The following is a 23,003-nucleotide window of genomic DNA, read 5'->3' as shown; positions in this document are numbered from 1 at the left end:
TCCGGTGGGCGTCATCGTCTCGCTTCCGGCAACTTCGTCCATCCTCCAATAACGATTCGTTATGTCGAGGCAGCATAGAACTGGATTGAGGGACTTTTGACCTGCGGCTGCCATCAACAAGAAGATCAACAATATGGACAAATTTCCCGGGCAACCCGATCTCCTTTACGATTCGAAGCTCTGCTGTACAAGCGATCAACAGCCGATGGCGCTTCTGCTCGTGCCGAATCTTCACGAGTCTCGGGAAGTTTTGGGCTTGGTGCAGCAGGTGCACATCCGAGGCTTGTCCTAGGCTTTAATTTCGAGCTCGCAAAATGCCTAGCGTCTCGCATCTGGAAGCTTGCATCACCCCCGGATCGCCCGACCTCGGAGATCTCAATGTGCTGTCATGATTATCATAAGCTTCAAGCCACTACCTCGGAACTCGTAGCAGGCGTTGTTGTCCCCTCATGCTTTCGCAAAATGTTCTTGTGCTCATTTCGTTCACTGTTCAACTGCGGATTTTGTACACATTGAGCTCTGCAAATGTATAGATAGTGCTCCAGACGTTCCTTACATCATTAACATGAGCTCAGCAGCTTTTCTGAGGAGCTGTCGAGCTTCAGCGGCCTCGACTCGGCTTGCACAATCTTCGAGATCCTCGTTTTCCACCACGACCAAATTGGCCGGCTATGAAGACACCATCCAGAATCTGAAGATAGGGCAACACACTCGCGTGCTGTATCAAGGTTTCACTGGAAGGCAAGCCACAGCAAATGCCAAAGAGTCGATAGCATATGGCACGAACGTCGTGGGAGGAGTCAAGCCTGGTACAACAGGCGAGCATCTGGGCCTACCAGTACTTCCAGATGTTCGCACAGCTGTGAAAGAGCTTAAGCCAGATGCAAGCGCCATCTATGTGCCCGGCAACGGCACGGTTGCTGCTATGGAAGAGGCTATAGAGAATGAAATACCCTTGATGGTGGCAGTCGCCGAGCATATCCCGCTGCACGACATTATGAGGGTACAGCAGATGCTGAGAACGCAATCCAAGACAAGGCTAGTTGGTGCAAATTGTCCGGGTATCATCAACACCTGGGGACGGTGCAGACTCGGATTTCAGCCTTTACCATTCTTCAAGGAGGGCAACATCGGCATAGTTGCAAAGTCTGGCACTTTGAGCTATGAAGCCGTCGCATCTACCACCCGAGCTGGACTCGGCCAGACGTACTGCATCAGCATGGGCGGCGATGTGCTCGCAGGCACTAATTTCGTTGAAGCGTTCGAGATCTTTGAACACGATGACAAAACTGAAGGCATTGTTCTGGTCGGAGAAATTGGTGGTCGAGCAGAGATAGATGCTGCGGAATGGATACGAGAGTACAAGAAGCGCACACCGAACCCAAAACCCTTCATGGCCGTCATCGGCGGCATCGAGTCACCCATGGGACGAGTCATGGGCCATGCCGGCGCGTGGAGGTCGCCTGGAGAAGCAACTGCGCGTGAGAAGATTGCAGTCCTCGAGAAGGAAGGTGTTGTTGTGGTCGACCATCCCGAGAAGCTCGGTGAGGGCATGAAGAAGTTACTGGACGGTCGGGGAAGGAGTACTGGTGGCAAAGCCGCATCAGGACCAGGTGCGATGCAAAAGAGAGGGTATCACACAATGAGGCAACGGCCGAGGACAGTATCGCATGCAGTACCCTCCACTGCGCAGAAACGATCGCTTATCATCAAACCTGAGCAAGGACTCGATATGCTGCGAGAGCGAGGCATTAAGGTTTCTGGGGCAAACGGCAACGGGAAGATGCTCGCCATCTCAGTCGATCGTTCACGACGTATGCTCTGTGTAGTCGCATCACCAACATCAGAGCCGAGCCAGGTCTATCAGCAGTCACGAAGGTATCCCTTCGAGTATGGCAGCAATGATGCTACCTCCGACGCCATGATCAGCCAGATTGCAGAAAGGTTACAGATCTCCGACCCAGCCAAGCCAGGGATCAAGAACCTTATCGAGCAGCTTGTCGACCTATACATGAAGAAAGAAGCGGCAGTTCTCCGGACCACCATCGCCATTTCGGACGCTGGCGAAGTCTCTGTCACAGACGCCGGCTTTCGCTTCGATGACGCAGCCTTCCGATCATCAAAACGACAAGAAGACGTCCATGCGCTTCGAGATTTCGACGGCGAGGTACCAGAAGAGCTTGCAGCCGAGAAGGAGGGGATGGCTTACGTCAAGATGCCAGGAGACGGCACACTAGGAACAATCGTCAACGGCGCAGGTCTAGCCATGAACACCGTCGATGCACTGATCGCAAGAGGTGGCCACCCTGCGAACTTCCTCGATACTGGCGGTAAGGCGACAAAGGAAACCATCAAGGCCAGCTTCAAGATTGTTACGTCTGATCCAAGGGTCAAGGCCATCTTTGTTAACATCTTTGGTGGTCTTACCCTCGGTGACATGATCGCTAATGGCATTCTACTGGCTTTCAAGGATCTCGACCTCAAGGTGCCTGTCGTGGTCAGGATACGCGGCACTAACGAAGCAGAAGGCCAACAGCTGATCCGCGATAGTGGTTTGAAGATCGATGCTTATGGTAAGTCAGATTGTTATGGTCACGGAACGATACTAATGTTCGTTGCAGATTCATTTGAGGAAGCTGCTGCACGAGCGATCGAGCTTGCAGCAGGAAAGTCTTGAGCAAAGCATATTCTAGGGACAAGAGATAATTTCTCCCCTTCACTTTCTTGTGATACTCTACGGCCATACCAGTCCTGACGGACATTCCACCGGCGCCGTACTAGCTCTCTGGAATTGGCGGCCGACCTCCAGAGAACGGCTCCAGTCGATCAAAATACAGAAAGCCTGCAGCAGCCTCAGCGAATGCTCACCTTGAATTACTTCGAGACGGCACTTGAAGCAGAGCTATTTGCACTGCAAATTTGGCAGAAGGTGTGATTTCCACAACTGTCGAAAACCCACAAGGACCATATGCATAGATGTGGGGGCATTAGTGGGCCATTAACGACCGGTCGGTCGAAGCATGTCGAGTAGAGGACGGAATAAGTGGAGTGTATATAGAAGAGTCAAATCTAGCAAGACCTAGCTGAATAGATAGCATAGTCTTTTTGTATCCAGGTTCTGTGTGGTCACTTTCCAGTTTTCTCGAAATGCTCGACTTCCTACGATGGACTCGGATCCGGTACCAAAGAACCTTCCAAGCTCGAGTAGTGCGGGCTCGTCTACTCGTGGGAACTTGGTTACGAGAGCCGTGCGTTCTCCATGCGATTATGTACTATCACTCACGACGTGCTGGTGTGAGAGGCGAAGCTTGACCTACTGTACACATAGGAGGCAGGCACGTAAGTAAGCTAAACCCAGTGCAGGCTAGCTTATAACCACGCGACAAAAGTCCCTTGCTGCGCGTCTGACTCTCCTTCCTTCGTTTTTCACCTTCCTCAATCGCTGTAAATCTCGATCATGGCTGTGTGTGTTGCAAGAGGCTTGCAGGCCGCAACTCGATTCCTGTCGTGTTGCGAAACAGTTCATTCGTGAGCCCGCCAGACTGGTGTGGATGATGGATGCAACGTGCATCGCATGGAGAACTACCATCAAGAATGCACTGCCTGGTGACACTGGAGTCGCTGGTTGGCATGGAGTCCCTTTGATGTCGCTGTCGAGGTGATATTGTTTCCAGAACATTCAGAAATGCACAGTGCTGCCTGAAACATCTAGACCGGTGTCTAGCATGGTGAGTCCATCTCGAAATCTTCTTGTCCACTTCTGTAGTCCCGTTACTCGGTACAAGGTCCATGACTTTCCTGTTTTACGCTATTGCAAAAGATCCGGCTGTTACAGCCTCGTGGCAATTATGCTTTGCAAGCGGACGGACTGACTGGACAGTGTGGTGGTTATATGAAGGCAGCTTGGTGCAATAGTTGTGCAAGCTCTGCTCGATCATCACGCTCCATCTCCAGGCTATCAACATCCAGCTTTACACTCCTAACAGGGTTTCACGATCGGCGTCCGTTCAGTGAGGGTCTAGAGACACAACTCTTACTGCACACTGCGCAACGATGGGGAAAAGAAAGGCCGTTGAGGAGATGGACGACGATTTTGTCATCCTTGATATGGACTCGTCGACAGAAACGAAACCATCACTTGTACCGATCATTGTTCCACCGAAGCTCAACGTTGACCTTCAACCCACCGGCAAAGACACGAACGAAGTTCTACTCTCTGTCATTCCTCCGAAACTACCTGATAGCAATCTCAAGCACACTCCTTGCGATGTTGTGCTTGTGATTGATGTGTCCGGGAGCATGAACGCCGAAGCCGAACTACCTGACCAAACTGGAATGGATAAGAAAGAGTCATCCGGCCTAAGCATACTTGACCTCGTCAAACATGCCGCTAAGACGATCATAGAAAAACTCAACAAAAACGACCGTCTGGCCATTATTACCTTCTCTAACAACGCTAAGGTTATCCAAGGACTCCTCCCAATGATACAGGCCGCCAAAGCTGAAACAAGGAAGAGAATTCAAGAGTTGTCTGCCTCAGGCAGCACAAATCTGTGGTCGGGCATAAGAGAAGGTCTGGACGTCTTCCGCAATATCGACGGCACTGGCAATGTCCAAAGTGTATTTGTCCTCACCGACGGTGTGCCGAATCACATGTGTCCATCTCAAGGCTACGTCAAGAAGCTGCAGCCGATGCTTGAAAAGATGCGTGCGCAACGAGAGATTACACCATTTATATCCTGCTTCGGGTTCGGCTATCACTTAAATTCTGCTCTTCTGCGGTCGATAGCAGAAGTTGGAAGAGGATACTATGCGTTCATTCCTGATGCTGGCATGATTGGCACAGTGTTTGTTCATGCAGTTTCAAATCTTTTCTCTACCTTCGCAATCAGTACGGAAGTTTCTTTGTCATGCTCGAATGCCAAAGTCAATATCACCTTGCCGTCTTGGCTTGAGTTCGATACAGACCCACAATTCACAAACACAAGAACACTTCACCTCGGTAACATTCAATATGGGCAGTCACGGGATATCATAGTCAAGCTGGACGGGGCACTGCCGACAGACATCGTGAAAGCCATCGTCCGATGCAACATCCCCAACCAGCCGGAACAGACTGTGGCAAGGGAATGCAGTTCGTACAACGAGCCAACTGTACCGCAAATAGCGATAGACTACCACGTATCTCGACACGAGCTTTGTGCCTACTTGTCGAGCCTCTCAGCCAAGAATCAGAACAACGAACACATACCCCTGTCGGCGAGAAAGCTGTCCACAAAGAGCGATGCTATAGACGCTCTCGTCCAGCGTATTGAATCTCGCTTGGCAGCTGCAGCAGGTGAGGGCCCCATGTCAGACACCACAGACCTTGCCGACCTACTGTCGGATTTGCAGTCTCTCGATGCAACCAATGGCCACGGCTGTGGCCAGATTGCGCTAGCAATACGAGTCGACAAACCGGCACCATCTCCTAGCCGAGACCCCACCTATGGCACTCAGGAACCATCTTACTACCAGCGCTGGGGTATGCACTATCTTCCTTCCATTCTGCATGCGCACATGCGTCAGATTTGTACCACATTCAAGGATCCTGGTCCGCTACGCTATGGTGCTAATTCGCCCCTTTTCGTCAAGATGCGAGATGAACTCGACGATGCATTCGATAGACTGCCGCCTCCTAAAGGATCCCTAATTCGAAGCCGTGGGGGCCATGTGACGGTCACAATGAGTCGGTACAACAGTTACAGTAACCCTTGCTTCGCTGGGGAGTGTCAGGTAAGGATGAGCGATGGCACGTCTTACAGCCAAATTGAGGATCTACGAGTCGGTGATGCTGTCTGGACTCGTAAGGGTTCACGGTCCGTCACAGGCATTGTTAAGACTCCGATTGATAGTGCAGGGGCCCGCTTTCAAGAAATGGTTAGTATCGCGAGTAGCAGTAACTCTGACGATAGCGGCGACATCATAAGTTGCAAAGACGGGGGACATGAGGAAGGCCTCTGGATCACACCTTACCATCCCATCTATCCGACCCATCGATGGGTCTTCCCAAGAGACGTATCGACACGAACGCAAGTGATGAAGACTGGTTCCATATTTTCGATACTCCTCGAAGCAGACGAAGACGTTGATGCTCATGCGATCGAAGTTGGGGGTGTCATCTGTGTCACGCTGGGACACGGCTTGACCCATCCTTACTATGAATCTCAACCTCAGGTTCAGCTCGAAGCCCTAGCTGAGCATTCGGTCAAAATTGGTTCCATGAATTCAGAACAAGCATGTGATGCACGCGCGCATCCCTTCTTCGGCTCCTACACTAAGGTCCTGACAAACCTGTCACGGCTTGATAGGGACGAACATGGACGGTGGGTCAGCGGCGGCATCATCAAAGGAGGAACGGACTTGGAACGCGGCTTAGCTTGTGACTTTGTGAAGCTGCCACGGCCAGGTCGAGCGAAGGAGGAAGATATGGTCCACAAGAGTGACAGCATTGCTCTAGTGCTCGAACGACAAGCTAGAGCCCGTCAAGCTCATCTGTAAAGGACATTGGGCTCAGATACGAGCACAAGGTCGCTCGCAAGAGGTCATGAAGCATACACGCAGGTTGACAGTACTCGGCCGCACCATGTCGTAATAATGTCACCTTGGGGGAAATCACTAGTGGCCACAGCCCAATCTGCTAATGGGCTCGGGCAAGAGGCGTAATGAACATAAGAGATGCTAATTCTGCCTTGCTGCCTCATCCGAACACCCCATGACATCACATTTTGCTGCTCCGCCAACTTAGGAGAAAAGGAGGTCGAGCATTCGTTTGCAAACCCAGAGTCTACCTTTCCTTCTGCTTGATCAGATACCTCACTCAGTCGCCTGAACCATAGTAGTAGACAAGACATTCTGTGTATATGGAAACGACGAAGTGCAGGCCTTATGCCCGATATTGTTCACGCCGAGACCCTGCTTTCTGACGTTCCGCTGACCCGGGAAATGCGCTAAACCAGCCTAACATCCATCCTGACAGAAGCTATCTATTGCTACTTCCCTGCTTCACGAAACTGCCAAATCTGGACACCACCTCCAACATCGTTCCACCCGCTCAAATTCAGCCCGCCCTCTAGACCACCTCACACACAAACACCCAACCACCACAATGTCCTCCTCCCTGTGGCTCATCCCAACCCAAGACAACCCCTTCACCAAAGAACTCCAAGAACTAATCACAACCACCATCCCCTCAAACTTCGCCGCAACAATCACCCCCGACAAAAAACACACGTTCATCCCCCACGTCACCCTAACCACGGACATAACCCCCAAAACACACTCCCCTCCCCCCCAACAATGGCTCGACAACCTCTCCCTCCCCCCATTTCAACGTGAAACCAACGAAGTCCCCCTAGAACTCTCCCACCTCGAAGCCGGCGACACATTCCACCGCAAACTGAGCATCGCGATCACACCGCACGACAATCTATCTCAACTCGCGGCTCGGTGTCGACGGGAGGCTATCGCCAACACAAATGAAGAAGCGGCGCAGTCGTGGGCTGCCTCGGACGAGTTTAGACCGCATCTGAGCCTGCTGTACGCTGATGTGCCGAGGTCGGAAGTGCAACGTCGTCTGCCGATGATTGAGGGGCAGCTTGGGTGGAGTTTGGGGAGTTTGTTTGATTGTTGTGGGGGGACGTTGTGTTTTGGGGGGGAGATGGTGTTGGTTGAGACGGGTGGGGAGGTGGATGAGTGGAGGGTGTTGGCGAGGAGGGAGACGCCTTGGGTTATTTGGAGGATGGGGAGGGGGTTGATTTGATTTTGAGGGGATTGGGTGGACGGGTGGAGGGTTGATTAGTTATGGATGGATGTACGTGGAAGCAAGATTTGAAGGTTTAGCTGTTTCGAGTGGGTCTTTGTCTGTTTGTTGAGGCTGAACTTCAGATGGCTGGCAATGGGCAACTATGAGGCACAGGTGCATGATGAGCATGAGCGATTGGGCAAGCGTGACAGAGACTTGCAGGCAGTTGGTACTCTAGATATGCTGATAAGCTTGAGATTGAGCATCGATCTTGTGAGTGTATGGTATTGCTCGCCGGCAAGGTTGCGCAGGAGGCGCAGTTACAGTCATTCACTAGGTGTCGCCATTTGTTCTTCTCTAAGCGTCATAGCACTGGCGTTTACTATTTATCCTACGATCAGATCTCATGACCCTACAGTAATTCGAGACTTGATATGTTTCTTCTCGGATCACGTAGGAACAAGGGGCGAGACTGGGGAAATTGACTAGGTCTTTACGGAGCTAATCCTTTCTTGTCCTAGACAATATAAGGCCCCCCGTGTACGAGCATGTACCTGCATCACTGGTGCCAGGACCATCAAGGCTATACGCATCTCTACATAGCATCATGGCACGCTCTCGAATTCTCTGTGACATTGTTAGCCACGACTGTACTTTGCTTTTGAATGTTTCTCGCATCAAGTACTGAAGCGCTGCATCGTCACAATTCACCATCTGTCTAGCATCAATGCGCCATGGAGATAGGAAAGCCAGAGAGGAGGAAGCAGTATCATCCAAAAGTACACTCCGGGTGCCTAACGTGCAAGCGGCGAAGAGTAAAGTGTGGAGAGGAGAAGCCGGAATGCATTCGATGTCAGCGTGTAAACATCAAGTGTGGTGGCTATCGTCCACGGCAAATGAAGCTTTTCGAGCCGCAGGGCCAGCATGACCGGGAGCGCTATCAAACGAGAACGAGTGTTGTTCCCGCAATATCTCGAAGATACGGCCAACCGGACGAGGTACGAGCTCTTGACTTCTGGCTCCGCAGGACGGCACCTATGCTTTCCATGTCCGGACCAGCGAAGGAATTGTGGACCATCGTCGTTCCTCAAGCGAGCCATAATCATTCTCCTGTCAAGCATATGCTCGTAGCCTTGTCGATGCTTGATCAATATCTCACTGGATCTTTACCGTCTCTATCGGTTGAGGGACAATTCAGGCCGGCGCTGCAGCAGTACAACATGGCTATTGGCGCACTGGACATAACATCGCCTGGGTTCTCCCTTGCGTGCACGATCCTGGTCTCGATGTTGGCCTGGATGTTCGAGACAATTACGAATCGACCATTGGCGAGTGCGATGCATCTGCAAGCAGCCCGACTCATGAGTTCACGGTCTTTCTCCCACACGCCGAATTCGGAAGATCTTTTCGTCATCGGTTGTGTCGAACGACTCGTACAGGACAATGGGCTCTCATATGCACATGGCCTTCGAAGGCCTGAGAGACAGCTTGTGCAGATAAAGAGTCTTGATGAAGCTCGCATTCGCTTAATTGACCTGGCCCAGCCACTGCTGAGGAACCCCACAGTTGATGACTGTTTGATCACGGCCACACGACGAGGTCTAGATGAATGGAGAGCCGACTTCGAGATATATCGCTATACTGGCGCGGAGACCCTGAGGGCGAAACGGTCGGTCTTCCTGGCACATAATATGGTCGGCACATACCTTGACATGCTGTCGCCGGTTGTACCCGAAGAAACCCCGATCTCGCCGATAGGGCAGCGCATATTGGACGACATAGAGCACATCCTCGATCATGAGGAGCTAGACGACATTGAATGGATCCTTTCATTGATTGTGGGACATATGATCGACCATACTGAAGCCGAGAGCGAAATTCATTGTCGAGCCCAAAGATTGAAAACGTCGTCTGATGACTTGCACACTCGCATTAATAGAAGGCAGACGCAGTACGCCTCTTCAGTGTACTGAGCGGCAGTTTTCAGGGGAGCAACAGGGCCCGAGGACCGAAACAACGTACCAATAGAGCATGTGGCCGTAGCTGGCGTTCTAGGAGCTCGAACCCTTTCCGTCTACAGTTTGAGAGCACCTCCACTGATAGCTGTACCGGCAGCTTCGGAGTTACCACCCTTCCTCTTCTTGTCGGATAGCTCTTGCGTCGCTCCTCCTTTCCCAATAAGTTTGACACCACCTTTTCGTAAATCCTTCAAAACACCTTCCTGCTCGGCTCTCTTGGACTTCTTGCCACGATCACCGGCGGTTGCAGCAGTCGTCCTTACGTTGGTCTTCTTCTGCCGTTCCTTCTCACGTCGTCGTTTCCTGGTCTTCTCTTCCCTGGTCATCTCTTCCTTGCTGCGGCTCACGCCAGACTTTGCATTCAGGACTTCTCCATTCTCGGCACGTGAATCAGTGCCAGGTTTGTAGATCTCTTGTGGCGCTAGCATGGCGCTGTCCGCGTCAATGCCGGACACTGCAGGGCGTGCATCTTCCATCGCAATTCTTGGCTTGTCCTCGACCGTCTTGACTTCGATCTCGGTCCGTTTTGGCTTGATGTGTAGATTTCCAAGCACATCGAGCTGATCGCGCACCTCTTTCCACAGTTTGTCAATCTCATTATGCTGCTTCTTTGTCGCAGCTGAACGTTTGTCAACATAGGATGTAGGATCAGCATTGCGCTGGTATTCTGATTCGTAAATTTCTCCTAAGCCAGTCGTGGGCTTCGCGTCGTCTACTACAACATCTGTTCGGCCACGACGTGCGTTGGCTGCAGCATCTAGTGTAGCTGGGCTGCGGCGGACGACCTCGTCGAAGTCTCGAGCAAGAATACGGCGCTTGATGAGTGATTCAATGTCGTTGCTGATTTCTGCCGTGATGACGGGAACCGGCTTGCCAGTGCGCTCGAATTCGAGGTCTTCCTCGATCAAGCTGTTCATAGGCCTAGCACCAGCAGAAGCTTCTCCAGACAAGGTCCATGGCTTTTTCGACACATTCACAGCCTCTAGGCGGCGGATCTCCTCCGCTATCTGGAGTTGCTGTTTTTCATGTGTCGAAAGGTTCTTGTCACGTATCTTCGATGCTGGCAGCCGAGACAGGCTATCTGGACCGTCGTCATCGGACAAGTCCTGATCACCTTCTTCGTTTTCAAAATCTTCCTCTTCTGAATCCAGAAGATCTCTCCTGACGTCCGCCATTGCTCGTTCGAGATCGGCATCCTCCTCATCTTCTGCCTCGCCGCTGACGCGTGCTAGCTCTGCAGGCGGTTGCGTCTTCGGCAGAGCTCGGGTTCTCTTTGCTTTAGATGGTTTCTTCGGTGGCGGTTCGAAGAAATCAGAATATCGGACCTCGTTCGTGTTTGCTAAGCCAGGCATCATTCCATCAAGCTCGCCTTCGTCAACTCCATCCATGTCGACGTCAGAATCGTCAGCATTGAGATCTGCATTACCAAAAGTAGGTCCGTCTTCGTCATCTTCCGACTCTTCTGCATCCGCATCGTCAGTTCTACCCTTTGCTGACTTGCTGCTCAACTGATTCCCCCCAGAGACCTGTGCTAATGGATCGGCGTCCCAATCAATCTCATCCTCGTCACTAGGATTATCATCGTCGCCTCTCGCATCCATCTGCTCCAGGAATTGAGATTGCTTGTTGAAGTCATCTATAGAAAAGAAGCCGTCGTTAAGGTTATTCGGATCTGGCTTGTAGGTGGCCTGCTGAATGTCATCGACCTCGTCTTCATTCTCAGAGACCACATCTGAGTCAGCCTCAATATCTTCCTCGCCTTCGTAGCCATCAGGCACTTCTTCTGCATCGTCCTCAAGGCTGGCTTCGTCCTCAAACGCCATGTCCTCTTCGTCGTCAAGTTCTTCAAGCTCGTCTTCATTGTCGTGGTCTGGCTGTTCAGCCACATCGGCGCCGTTCGGAATATCTTGCGCGCTGTCTTGCGCCTGTAGATAGACTTCAATGCCTCGTTCAACCTCGCTGGTCGCGGCATCAAGCACTCTTCGAGCCTGTTCCCATACCTGCTTCACTCCCATGCCCTTGATATAAACTTGTCGCAACTGCAACACAGGATCTTCAACCTCATCGCTGCCTCTTTTGCGCTTGCGCCTGGTTTCGTTTCTCCTCACTATTTGGGCCTGAGCCACATCGTTCGCCAGAGGATCGAGGATAGCCTTCGCAGCTGCTAATGCCGACTGCTGATGACGGAGTGTTGGCTGCAGGAATTGATATGGCTCATCGCGAAGTATATTTCCCAGCTGACTTAGGGAATCGAAATGGCCTGCGCCATTGGCCATTACTGTCGCCATGCTTGACGGCAACTGTGCTTATGTTCCTTCCGGGTGAGATGGCCAATTTGTGTCTATCACGCAACAACGACCCTTCCTAGCCGCGGCGAGGCTTATCTCCACATCCGGATGTGGTGACAACAATAATCGTGTATAATACTCTTGCAGCCCGCTTCATCAAAAATTTCCAGCGTGTACGGTGGAGTATGTTAGTGCTATGGTGCTGAAGCCCACCTCGGGCGGGCGCCTACTAAAATAAGCATAGATGCCCAGCTCACTAGTGGCAATAACCGAGAACGATCCACCAGTCGCAGCGTGCATGACTCAAGTTCTTCGCTGCGCTGCTTCGTTCTCCATGGAAAGAGGTTGTTCTGTGCGGACAACTACTCCCTCGGGTAATAAAGTCTTGACCCAGTCTAGCACGAATTTTGGCCTAGAGGTGGTTCAAGACTTTATTACCCGAGGGAGTAACACCGAAAGCCGGCAGTTCACCTTTACATCTAGAGACCATTCAAGGCCTCCTACTACTATGTGGACATATTCTGCCGGTTGGCCTGTAGGCTTCCTGCTTCATGACCCTATCACTTATACCATGGACACGGCGAAGATGATCCATGGCTCTTGTTGACCTTAGCCCAGCGTTGTAAGAGCTCCACTGCTCACGCGACATCTTGCCAGAAGCGGAACTGCCCGTTGAAGCAAGACGAATAGGATGTTCTCTTAGGAGCTTCAACGATTCATTCGGACCTTACTAAGACATCTGATGGCATATACAGTTCCGCCTGGTCTGCTCATACTACTGTGCAGTTGTGCATATTGCAAACGATGTTAGGAGATCCAATCAACGATAACGTTGTGTAGATGTATGATAGATCAGCGTGAGCAGCCTTGGCAGCATGGGTTAGTCTGCAATTTGCGGAGAACCCATACAAGTACAAGCACATAGAGACAGGCTGGTGGGCTGGATCCCATTGGTCGGAACATGATAGCGCTAGGCCTTCAGTTCTGCGCAATTCCAAGTATCAGCAAACGCTGATAAAATCTTGGTACTATGGCTTCGCCTCGAAACTTTGCCAACATATATCTTGGACGCAAAGAAACTTGATGCATGTCTCACTCTTGAGCTGCTCAGCCTGCCGGTCCTGTCTTCGACAAGACCTGTGGCTGAAGCCAGCTATGGTAGACGGTTGTGGTGTTGCTACTCGCCGCAGACTCGGAGACCAAATCAAGAATTTGCCAAGCTAGTAGCTGTCTCCGTTCCTGAGGCCACCCTTTAGTAGTTCTTGGCCAAAGGTAGGTTTTGCCGCAGTATGGCTTCGGTCAATCCGTCCGCATTCGTCATACTCTCAACTTCTGAGTGGGAGCCGGCGTCGCGATGTTTTCAAGTTCGCTAACGTGTAGCACCCACTCAGTCAAAGTTTCTTGCAGTCTTACTCTACAGTGATTGCTCCTTGTCATCTTATCTATTATGGATGCGGCCTCTTACTTTTGAGCTTATGAGTTTAAGTCTGAACAATAAGTACTTTGTTTCCACCCTTTCCGCGTTTCGTGCTTCTTCGCCTTGTTCATTCTCAGCACTGATTACTCTTGAGTGCAGCTAAGGTGCTCGCTTTGCAGACGGACACCCAGCGGCACCACCGAAACTTATCGCATACAGAAGCAGACCACGTAGTAGCACCCTTTCCGTGCCTGCGTCATGCTTTACTGCTTCTAAGTTGACGCATTCATCATCTGCTGAACAACATGAAGTTCGGCGAAACACTGTACCAACGATCCGTTCCGAAATGGGCCCCTTACAACCTCAACTACAATGAGCTCAAGCACCTGATCAAGGCTCGGACGAGCGCCGGCGCCCCATCACCAGTACCTATACCTGGTCAAACTGATCATCGGTGGTCACTGCTGGAAGATGAGATGTATGATATCCTGAAAGAGCAATATGAACACATTACCTTGTTCTTGCGGAGCAAACATGGCGAGATAGAGCGGCGTCTGGCTCATCTAGACAAGTCTGTGAGATCAGCAAAGCGCTCGTCCAATTTGTACGGAGGCAGGCCATCTCTGCAAGCCAGGAAATATCAGCGGCTGGCCTATGAAGCTGAGACTATAGGCGAAGATATACAAGCACTGTCGAGATTTGCAGCTGCACAAAAGATCGCTTTCCGCAAGATATTCAAGAAGTACCGTAAATGGACAAACTCAGATGCCCTGCGCCTCAGACTGGAAAATGATGTGTTTTCCGATGGTCAGCTCGACCTTAATCTGATTGACCAGATGCAGCACCTCTCGGCCCACACAGCGACGATTACAGATCTTCAAACCAGTCTCATGCGTCCAAATATGCAGGATCACGATCGGGGAAGGGCATCGGACAAGCTTGAGTCCCCTGTCATCCAGATCGCCAAAGCAACTCAATCCGGTCCATTGCATTTCGATGCAGCAGTAGCTTCGATTCCGTTCGGAGAAGCTGCTGGAACCGCCACTTACTGGATACACACAGATAATCTTGAAGAAGCTCGAGTCCTATTGCTTCGATACATGCGGGATCTTGGTCTCCGAAGTGCCTTGTCCAGTGAGAACTCCGTTGGTTCGATAGACGCTGCTGCACTGGGGTCAGGCGATGGAGGGCGGGTGCATACTTGCTACTGCGACAACGTCTACAGATTCATCCAGGATTCAACCAGTCATAGCCCTTCCAAGGCCGCTATGTGTGCGAGATGGTCAGCCGCAAAGGAAGCACTCGTTACCATGTCAGATCTGTCGCCGCGGTCTGATAGCAATTCCACCATCAGCATCAAGCGGAAAGATCTGCCTTCTGCACTGGACCGAGATTCGTCCCTACCAAAAGATCGGTCCGCTAGCGCTGCTAACACGCGCGCTATAAGAGGCTTCCTGTCCCAGCATAGGGATGTCAAGCCTCTAGCACAACTGGAGTCTGATCGCTCGAGGTATGCTGGTTTGACTAACTCGTCAGAGGTCGGGACATTTGCCACACTCGATGCAAACATTACCTTTGCAGCATTCGACAAGGACAGCCTGACAGCTCCTGGTGAAGCCCAAACGCAAGAGCCAGGTTTCCCTTATGCCGTTCTTGGCATCCGATGGGAATTTGGCAGGAAGCCAGAAGTAGTCCGGGCTTTCGACACAACGCATCTGGCTGAGAGGATACCAGAATTCACATTGGAGAGCGCCGCCATCTACAGCCAGTTTCCGCAGCTGAGCAAACCCTCATGGGCGGCGACACTGGAGAGAGACATTCGAAAGGTGCCGGTTCACACAAGGCGCGGGAGGCGGAAAGACGTCTCTGACGGCCTCACATCGGGTCCTTCGTCAACCGATGGCCCGGTGGATAGCGTCTTCTCTACACCGTTGGTACATTCCACAGCCGGCTCAGAGACAAGTCCTATGACGTCAACACGGAACATGCCTCTAGATCGAGCAGACACAAAACCTCCCGCGAAGAAGAAAAAGAAAGCCAGAATCGCGGCTGATAGCCCGAACAGACAAAAGTACTACAGTGAATACGATGATCCAGAATCAGAGTTTTACCAGCAAGAAGCGTACACCATTTATGTCGATCCAAATCAAGAAGCACCCGGGATGGCAACTATGCGAAAAATCGGTTCTGCGCTCTTGGTGCCCTTTACCTGGGTTCAGTCGAAGAACAAACATGCAATCGATTCCAACGAACGCACGCCCCTTCTCAACGGCATTGCTCAGAGCCAGGACAGCCCATCCTCTGAGTCGGACACTGATCAAGTCGGCTCAGGTCGCCCACGATACAAAGGACTACAGGGCCGTATACGACCCGCAGAAAGATATAGGATGCGCTTGTCCCGCCGTCAACGTGCCCTTGAAAGAACTCTTGTCCAGTTCTACAGTGGTCTTCTTGTGCTCAGCTACGTTTTCCTGCTCATGTCTGCGATCTTGCTAAATACTGGCCGCAAGAAGGTGGCGCTCGAGGTTGATGTGGGCGCCACTGTTGGTGTTGTCATGGCTTTCGTGTGTATGGTTCTGAGCTTGGTGCTTGTGTACATGAGGAAGGAGAAGCTTGCGACTATCGAGGTCGTGAGTCTCATCTTGGGTACGTCAATGATTGTCGTGCTAGGAGCTGCGGTTGTTGTTGGAATTGTGCAGAAGGCGACCCTCGTGAAATAAACTGTGGGGAGGCTCTTGGATGGCGTGGAAGAGCACATGAGACTGCTTGTACAATACGGATACACATTGGCACGTATGGCCTTTATGATCGGCACGTTCCGATAACAGCGGGAGACGTATGAACTGTATTATTCGACGGATTGGCGAGGATTTGTGGAACGGGACGAGTACGTGTTATACAAACGCGGGCACATCTCGAACATTATGGGTCATGATATTGTACACCTATTTTCCACGTATCAATTCACTTTCGCTCAAGATTTCTTTTCATATACCTCAGACAGAAAACTTCAAACTACTAGGGAAAGACCTGGTCCGACTCGTGGTCCTATCTTCTAACGTCTTTTCAAGAAGATGAGGCTGAAGTCACGTGCCCGGGCGGCTGGTGGTCGCTTCTACAATCGCGTACCATTGAGCAGCTTCCAACCACTGCACTTTCGCTACGACAAGTTAAGGTTGAAATCCACCTACAGCTCTCTTCGACCGGCTGACGATACTCTCGAAGTTGTATGTGGCTCGCAATTTTCAGGACTCTCAGAGTAACAGCTCCACGGGCCCGCCGTGTCACATGTTCATTCTATCTTACATCGTTTCGCATCCTTTGTACATACAAGTCCTTCATTCCTTCGTCAAAACTAATCGTACATCTCCTTGATCGGACCGTGGTAGACCGATCTACCATACCAAAACCACGAGATAATGCTTATCAAGACCGAGCCAAAGAACACCACCACTGTCCAGTTGAAGTTCTGTGGTGTGACAGGAAGGAATGACGGAAAGAATAAAAAGATGGAGATGAATATCGAGTAGCATAGGGAGAAAAGGTTGATCGGTAGCCCCCATTTTCCCAATCGCCACGGTCCTAAAGCAACAGGTTCTCTTTTGACGCGCTTCAAGACCAGCAAGGCGATGGGAGCGAGATAAGTGAAATAGAGCGCCACAGTTGCAACCCCAGCTATGGCGTAGAAGGCTGCCGTCGAACCAATATTGATCAAGCCCAGGAGTAACAAGGGCAGTGTCGTGGCAGCAATGGCATTGAACGGTATTGCTCTTTTCGGATCGACATAGCTTAGGGTCTTGCTGAAAGGTAAACCATTGTCTCGAGCAAAGGCCCAGGTGGTACGACTTGCTGAAGCCATCAAGCCCAGCACTGCACAAACAGCTGAGCAGATAAGCCCAGCAATCATTGCATTGGTGGCTTTCTTGGAGGCTGTCGCTTGGTAAAATATCTCGATGATCGGGTAGCGGGTTGGTGTCGATAATGCAGTTTCGAGGTCTCCCATGCTAAACAGAAGGGCAATCAGAAACCCGAATCCTAAAGCACCGTTGAGGGCAACAGATGTTATCAAGGCTCTTGGCACGACGTGCTCTGCATCCTCAATTTCTTCAGACATGTGGCATGCTCCATCATAGCCTGTGAAGGGGAAAGCACACGTGAGCAATCCAACACACCATGCCATGCCATTCGATGGCCATCCGCCCAGATTCTCAAAGTCGGTGAACACAAACTCGGCTGAGTGCTGGGGTGCTAGATATACCAGCGGTATCACAATCGCGAAGAAGAGACCAATATGCAGAATCAGGATGATTGTTTCCAGGTAAGGCAGAAATTTGATAAGGTACACGTTGACGAATACCGCAATGAAAATGACTGCGAAGTACAGCAGCGTCCCATGCCAGCGTTCGAAGACGTAATTTGGATTGTTGAGCACGAAGAGTCCTTGCAATAAGGTGGCGCCTAGAAAGGCTGGAGTTGCAGTTGCGGCGAGCCAGGCCAAGACAGAGATCCAACCTGTCAACCATGAAGCCTTCACTGACCATTTAGCAGGCGCGAGTATCCCAACCCAGTGGTACTGGCCACCAGATGTTGGTGCCATTGAAGCAAGTTCTCCGAGAGAGGCTGCGGTTGCAAGTGTTCCGAAGAAGCAGATGAGAAAGTTGTACACAAGCGAGGCTGGACCCCCATTGACGAGTCCGCCTTGAAGCAATGCCGCCAAAGGTTCCCACGTCGCCATGAGGGTTGAAGAGAAACCAACCATTGACATGAAGCCAAAGTTGCGCTACAACCACAGATCAGCGCTGCTCTTTGAGCTCTCGAGTGTGTCTTGGACTCACCTTCAACTGCGGCCGCTTGCCTTGCCTATGTAAAGCAGCATCATCGTGCCGGGCTGAGCGTTCCGTTGACCGGACAGGCGCATCAAATTCAACGGCACCCATTGTGCTGTACAAAGGATTGCAGTGCTGTTGTTGCGACTATTGAAGAGCGTCATGGATGGTGGTGCCTTAAGGATCCGGTCGGTTCTACTATCCCTTAAGTCAAGGCCGAGTTGACAGTTCCACCATTGAAGATATTACCTGCCACGCCTCGCAATTTGTGGGTCGAAGCCCATTGCTTTCCTGCTTGAGGCATGGACTTGTGACGTGCTCCAGAACCCGGTGAATGGGTTTTGTCATCCCACAGGTTGGGCTCACAGCTGTGCTGCAAAAGGACAACAGTGTCGGATGCATCTGTCAAGGATCAGTAAGTGGCGGGATGAACGCGTGTTGATTGGTTGAAGCGTGCCAAATATCACGTCTGTCAAATTCAAGACGAACGACGATCGACGATACCACTTCTCCTTGCAGCATTAGCGTCATGCAAGGGCATTGGAGACAACCCATGCGTCACGTCCAATTAGGCAAAAGGTTTCGCCATGTCCTTACGAGCAAGGATGGCATTAGACCCGACACAACCCAGCACAGCAGAAAAAACATGTGCAATTCCGGACTGTATCTTCAGCGACCTGATCTGGACTGACAAGGTATACTCCTACGACGAGCGTATGCCTATTCTCAAAGATAAAGTCAGTTCATAGTTCGCACCCTTGAATGTGCTTTTTCACCAGCAGAGCAGCGAACCAATATGTCTGCCGAAAGTCCAGATGCGCCACTTCCACCTATCTACCGGCTCACACCCCCCCACGGCGCCGTTACTGACGATAATCATGGCGCGTACGTGGTGATATCAGGCTGGATCCTGATGTGTTTCTTCGTGGTTTGCGTCTCTACAAGACTAGCCACGAGATTTACATATGTCATGGCAGGAGGCATCGACGACATTCTGGTCGGCGTAGCAATGCTGTTTGGTGTTGCACAGACTGCCGTTATACACCGATCCGCCTCAAATGGTCTTGGTCAGCACCAGGATTCTCTCTCTGAAGCGTCCTTCGACATCTATGCAAAGAATGCCTATTATGGAAACATTCTTTTCGTTGCAACTCTACTATTCAGCAAGATATCGACAATATTCCTCCTAACCAGGTTGGCTCCCAAGCATAACACCCGCCGGATATGCCAGGGTGTAGGGGCACTTTTCATTGTCTGGGCTCTAGGCTCGATTCTCAGTTTGACGTTTCAATGCCAACTGCCACGACCTTGGGACTATCGACAGACTGACACCCATCAATGCCCTGTCAACACAGCTGTGCTCAACTATTCGATCATGGTTTTCGACATTCTCACCGACTTGGCCTGCATCATCATTCCCATCACAATGCTATGGAGCCTTCAGATGGCAGCGCACCGCAGATGGAGCCTAATCGGGGCCTTCGGCTGCCGCTTTGCTGTCTGCATATGCAGCGCTATCCGCATTTCCACGCTAGTCACATACTACAGCTCTTCAGACAAAACCTGGGCAGCGGTGGGCCCACAGACATGGGCTCAGGTCGTGCAATGCCTGTCCGTCATGTCAGCCTGTATACCGAGTCTGAAAGTGTTCCTCGGGAGTCTTGATTCCGGCTTCATGGACATGAGCATGAGGATGCACGGTGGACCGACGTACCGAACTCATTATGGATATGGCTCTAAGGGTGGCGTATCAAACCATTCTGCCAATTCACACAAGCATCCCTCTGGCAATTCGTTTGCCTCAGCATCACTGTCGAAGGAAACTTATGCAGATGACGCTATAAGCCGAGTCGCGCAGGGAGGCACGTCTGTTGATAGCACAGATCGAGCAGGTTCATTGACTGAGTCCACAACATACCTGAGACAGCAAAGTCCAGACATCGAAACAACTCCGCCAGAGGATGGTATCATGGTGACTAGAGAGGTGCATGTGCGCGAAATGCATAGTCATGGCGCGCGAGATCAGCATGGCAGACATAGCAGGCCGCGTCAGTTCCATCATCGGTTGTGAAAATGGAGGCACAGGTATTTGCATGTATATTGTAAGTTTAAGGGACGAATAGAGCACGGTTGAGACACTAGAAGAAGCAGCGAAGTACACTTTTCCGCAAGGGTCGATCGCCTGCATTTCTCTATACCCAACCGACTGCACGAACAACCTCGCGAACCGGTTTCGCGACGAACTCTGCTGACCTGGCGATTCCCAATCTCAGATTGTGCACCGAAATGCGCAAGCACGTGGCGATGATCTCGTCTGGCTAATATACCGTTGGAGCCGGTCCTTGAGTACGATGTTACAGCACTGCGTGTACACATGGAGTTGCCCCTGCATCAACACGAGTTCGGGAGATCGAAAGGGTTCATCGTATGGTCTTTTTGCTTGATGCTTACAAGAACCATCGGCAACCGAGGCCCACAGGTGCCCCATGCAGACCGAGCTCGGGTGGCGCCCGGAGCAAAGAACTTCCCCGGTCTAGCGCTATGCTTGGCTATTACCCACCATACTCCAGCTTCCTCTTCAAGGAAAGAGCCTTTCCTCGTCACTTTCCGAAACATGGGTGGAAAGCAACGCAAGAACCGACCTCGCCTATGAGATGCGTTAGTGCGAGAACAGGTTCTTGCGGCTGCATGGCAGGAACAAGTCACGTCGCAACCATGTCTTTCAAAGCTGGCCGCGTGTCCTTACACGCACAAGGACCTCACCCACTTTCTTTCACAATTGTCACGTCCTTCTCCACTGTTTCAGCATTTGAGATTTGCAAGCACCTTCATCTTCACCTAAAGACCTTCCTTTGACCTCGGTCTTTACCACCTGCAGTTCGCAATCAACTCTCCTGAGCCCTGCAGGAAACATGGATGATAAGAGCGAATCTCACGTCACCGGCATCGACCGTGAGAACGCCTCGGAAGAATCAACGAGCCGTGACAACAGTATGTGCCATCATTTCCACTTACTCTCCCCTCGACCCGAGTCTGATACCATTGAACCACAAGCTGACATACACAGCCATTTTCGGAAGCAACGCTCCTCCCCGTACCCTCAAAGCCCTCGACATCCTCTCTGCCGGCTTCAATGTCTGCAACAGCTGGTGCGGCGTTGCCGCCACTATGTTCCTCGGTTTCCTCGCTGGCGGCCCCGTGACCATCATCTATGGCGTGATAATCAGCTTCTTCACCGTCGGCTGCTGCGCCCTCAGCATGTGTGAGCTGGCCGCCAGATACCCGACAGCCGGCGGCCAGTACCACTGGACATACCTCCTCGCACCGAAATCTATCCGTCGAGGCGCGAGTTACACGACCGGTATAGTCAACATTTTCGCCTGGCTTGCAACATGCGCATCAGTCTGCGTAATAATCCCACAGGTCGTTCTCGGCATGGCAGCCTACTGGCACCCAACATACGTCCCAGCGCGATGGCATACATTCCTCATCTACCAAGGCAGTAATATTCTGGTGCTAGCCTACAACCTTCTGATCCTGCGCCGCGCCCCACTGACGCACGACATCGGCATGTTCTTCTCTCTCGCCTGCTTTGCTACATTCTTCATCGCGTGTCTAGCGCGTGCATCACCAAAAGCGTCCACCAGTTTCGTCTGGACGACATTCGTCAACGAAGGCTCTGGCTGGCCCAACGGTGTCGTCTTCCTAACTGGCCTGGTAAACCCACACTTCATGTACGTCGGCATCGACGGTGCCGTGCACCTAGCAGAAGACGCACTGAACGCCGCATCCGCCGTCCCCAAGGCCCTAATCGCGACAATCCTCATCGGCTTCTTCACCACATTCCCCTTCGTCGTCGCAATGTTCTACTGCATCTCCGACCCAATGGGCGTCGTCATGTCACCCCTCCCCATCTTCGCCATCTGGGAACAAGCAACCCGCAGCGGCAAGGGCGCAACCGCAATGACAGTCTTCCTCCTGCTAACAGGCTACTTCGCACTGAACGCAACCCAACAAACCGCCAGTCGCCTCACATGGTCCTTCGCACGCGACAACGGCCTCGTCTTCTCCGGCAAAATCGGCACGATAGATAGCAGACTTGGCGTGCCCGTCTGGGCCCTTTTCTTCAACGCCACGATAGTGTTCATCATGGGATGTATCTACCTCGGCAGTACCACCGCGTTCAACTCCATCATCGGCACATGTCTGATCAGCTTGCACATCAGCATTGCGATCCCGGTGTTCTTCCTCATGCTTGGTGGGCGTGACCGCAACGTCATCGGCGCGGATAGACGCGAGAATAAATGGCATATGGGTGCTGTTGGGTGGCTGGTGAATTTCGTGACGATCGCGTGGACGGTGCTGATTAGCGTGTTTTATTGCTTTCCGGCGGGGAGGCCGGTGAGTGGGAGTACGATGAATTATGCGAGTGCGGTTTTGGGGGTGCTTGCGTTGTTGGGAGTGGTCAATTGGTTTGTGTATGCGAATAGGAGGTTTACGGGGCCGAGGATTGAGTTGAGGAGGTAGATGGTAGTTACTCAGGTAGACACCATGATTTAGTCAATAGCACCAGATGTCTCATTGCATTGATGCATGATGCATGATAAGCCATCGGATACCTTTTACATGCTTCGATTTGTGGCTCCCTTGTCGGTACTGAATCTAGAAACG

The 23,003-nt window shown here is 51.6% G+C and overlaps 9 protein-coding genes across 9 annotated transcripts; 7 read left to right on the top strand and 2 right to left on the bottom strand.

The window, feature by feature from the left end:
- Window positions 1–565: 565 nt before the first annotated feature.
- On the top strand, window positions 566–2,677 carry PMZ80_000522 (uncharacterized protein; the record flags this gene model as incomplete). Its single annotated transcript, XM_064868972.1, has 1 exon — window positions 566–2,677. The coding sequence occupies one exon, from the start codon at window positions 566–568 to the stop codon at window positions 2,675–2,677; it is 2,112 nt and encodes a 703-aa protein (XP_064734469.1).
- Window positions 2,678–4,053: 1,376 nt separating this feature from the next.
- On the top strand, window positions 4,054–6,540 carry PMZ80_000521 (uncharacterized protein; the record flags this gene model as incomplete). The annotated part of the gene is made up of 1 exon (XM_064868971.1): window positions 4,054–6,540. The coding sequence occupies one exon, from the start codon at window positions 4,054–4,056 to the stop codon at window positions 6,538–6,540; it is 2,487 nt and encodes an 828-aa protein (XP_064734468.1).
- A 607-nt stretch (window positions 6,541–7,147) lies between these two features.
- On the top strand, window positions 7,148–7,801 carry PMZ80_000520 (uncharacterized protein; the record flags this gene model as incomplete). Its single annotated transcript, XM_064868970.1, has 1 exon — window positions 7,148–7,801. The coding sequence occupies one exon, from the start codon at window positions 7,148–7,150 to the stop codon at window positions 7,799–7,801; it is 654 nt and encodes a 217-aa protein (XP_064734467.1).
- A 1,202-nt stretch (window positions 7,802–9,003) lies between these two features.
- On the top strand, window positions 9,004–9,756 carry PMZ80_000519 (uncharacterized protein; the record flags this gene model as incomplete). The annotated part of the gene is made up of 1 exon (XM_064868969.1): window positions 9,004–9,756. The coding sequence occupies one exon, from the start codon at window positions 9,004–9,006 to the stop codon at window positions 9,754–9,756; it is 753 nt and encodes a 250-aa protein (XP_064734466.1).
- Window positions 9,757–9,857: 101 nt separating this feature from the next.
- MPP10 (U3 snoRNP protein) lies at window positions 9,858–12,089 on the bottom strand (the record flags this gene model as incomplete). The annotated part of the gene is made up of 1 exon (XM_064868968.1): window positions 9,858–12,089. The coding sequence occupies one exon, from the start codon at window positions 12,087–12,089 to the stop codon at window positions 9,858–9,860; it is 2,232 nt and encodes a 743-aa protein (XP_064734465.1).
- A 1,722-nt stretch (window positions 12,090–13,811) lies between these two features.
- Window positions 13,812–16,226, top strand: PMZ80_000517 (uncharacterized protein; the record flags this gene model as incomplete). Its single annotated transcript, XM_064868967.1, has 1 exon — window positions 13,812–16,226. One exon carries the CDS (start codon window positions 13,812–13,814, stop codon window positions 16,224–16,226), a length of 2,415 nt encoding a protein of 804 aa, XP_064734464.1.
- Window positions 16,227–16,861: 635 nt separating this feature from the next.
- PMZ80_000516 (uncharacterized protein) lies at window positions 16,862–18,443 on the bottom strand (the record flags this gene model as incomplete). Its single annotated transcript, XM_064868966.1, has 2 exons — window positions 16,862–18,286; window positions 18,342–18,443. 2 exons carry the CDS (start codon window positions 18,441–18,443, stop codon window positions 16,862–16,864), a joined length of 1,527 nt encoding a protein of 508 aa, XP_064734463.1.
- Window positions 18,444–19,128: 685 nt separating this feature from the next.
- PMZ80_000515 (uncharacterized protein) lies at window positions 19,129–20,403 on the top strand (the record flags this gene model as incomplete). Its single annotated transcript, XM_064868965.1, has 1 exon — window positions 19,129–20,403. The coding sequence occupies one exon, from the start codon at window positions 19,129–19,131 to the stop codon at window positions 20,401–20,403; it is 1,275 nt and encodes a 424-aa protein (XP_064734462.1).
- Window positions 20,404–21,244: 841 nt separating this feature from the next.
- Window positions 21,245–22,859, top strand: PMZ80_000514 (uncharacterized protein; the record flags this gene model as incomplete). The annotated part of the gene is made up of 2 exons (XM_064868964.1): window positions 21,245–21,323; window positions 21,400–22,859. 2 exons carry the CDS (start codon window positions 21,245–21,247, stop codon window positions 22,857–22,859), a joined length of 1,539 nt encoding a protein of 512 aa, XP_064734461.1.
- Window positions 22,860–23,003: the final 144 nt, after the last annotated feature.

The sequence above is a fragment of the Knufia obscura genome (genome assembly GCF_036327395.1).
Source record: "Knufia obscura strain CCFEE 5817 isolate CBS 148926 chromosome Unknown scaffold_1, whole genome shotgun sequence".
Classification (NCBI taxonomy): domain Eukaryota; kingdom Fungi; phylum Ascomycota; class Eurotiomycetes; order Chaetothyriales; family Trichomeriaceae; genus Knufia; species Knufia obscura.
The sequence above is the reverse complement of the archived record's forward strand: the minus strand, read 5'-3'. Positions and strand labels throughout refer to the sequence as shown.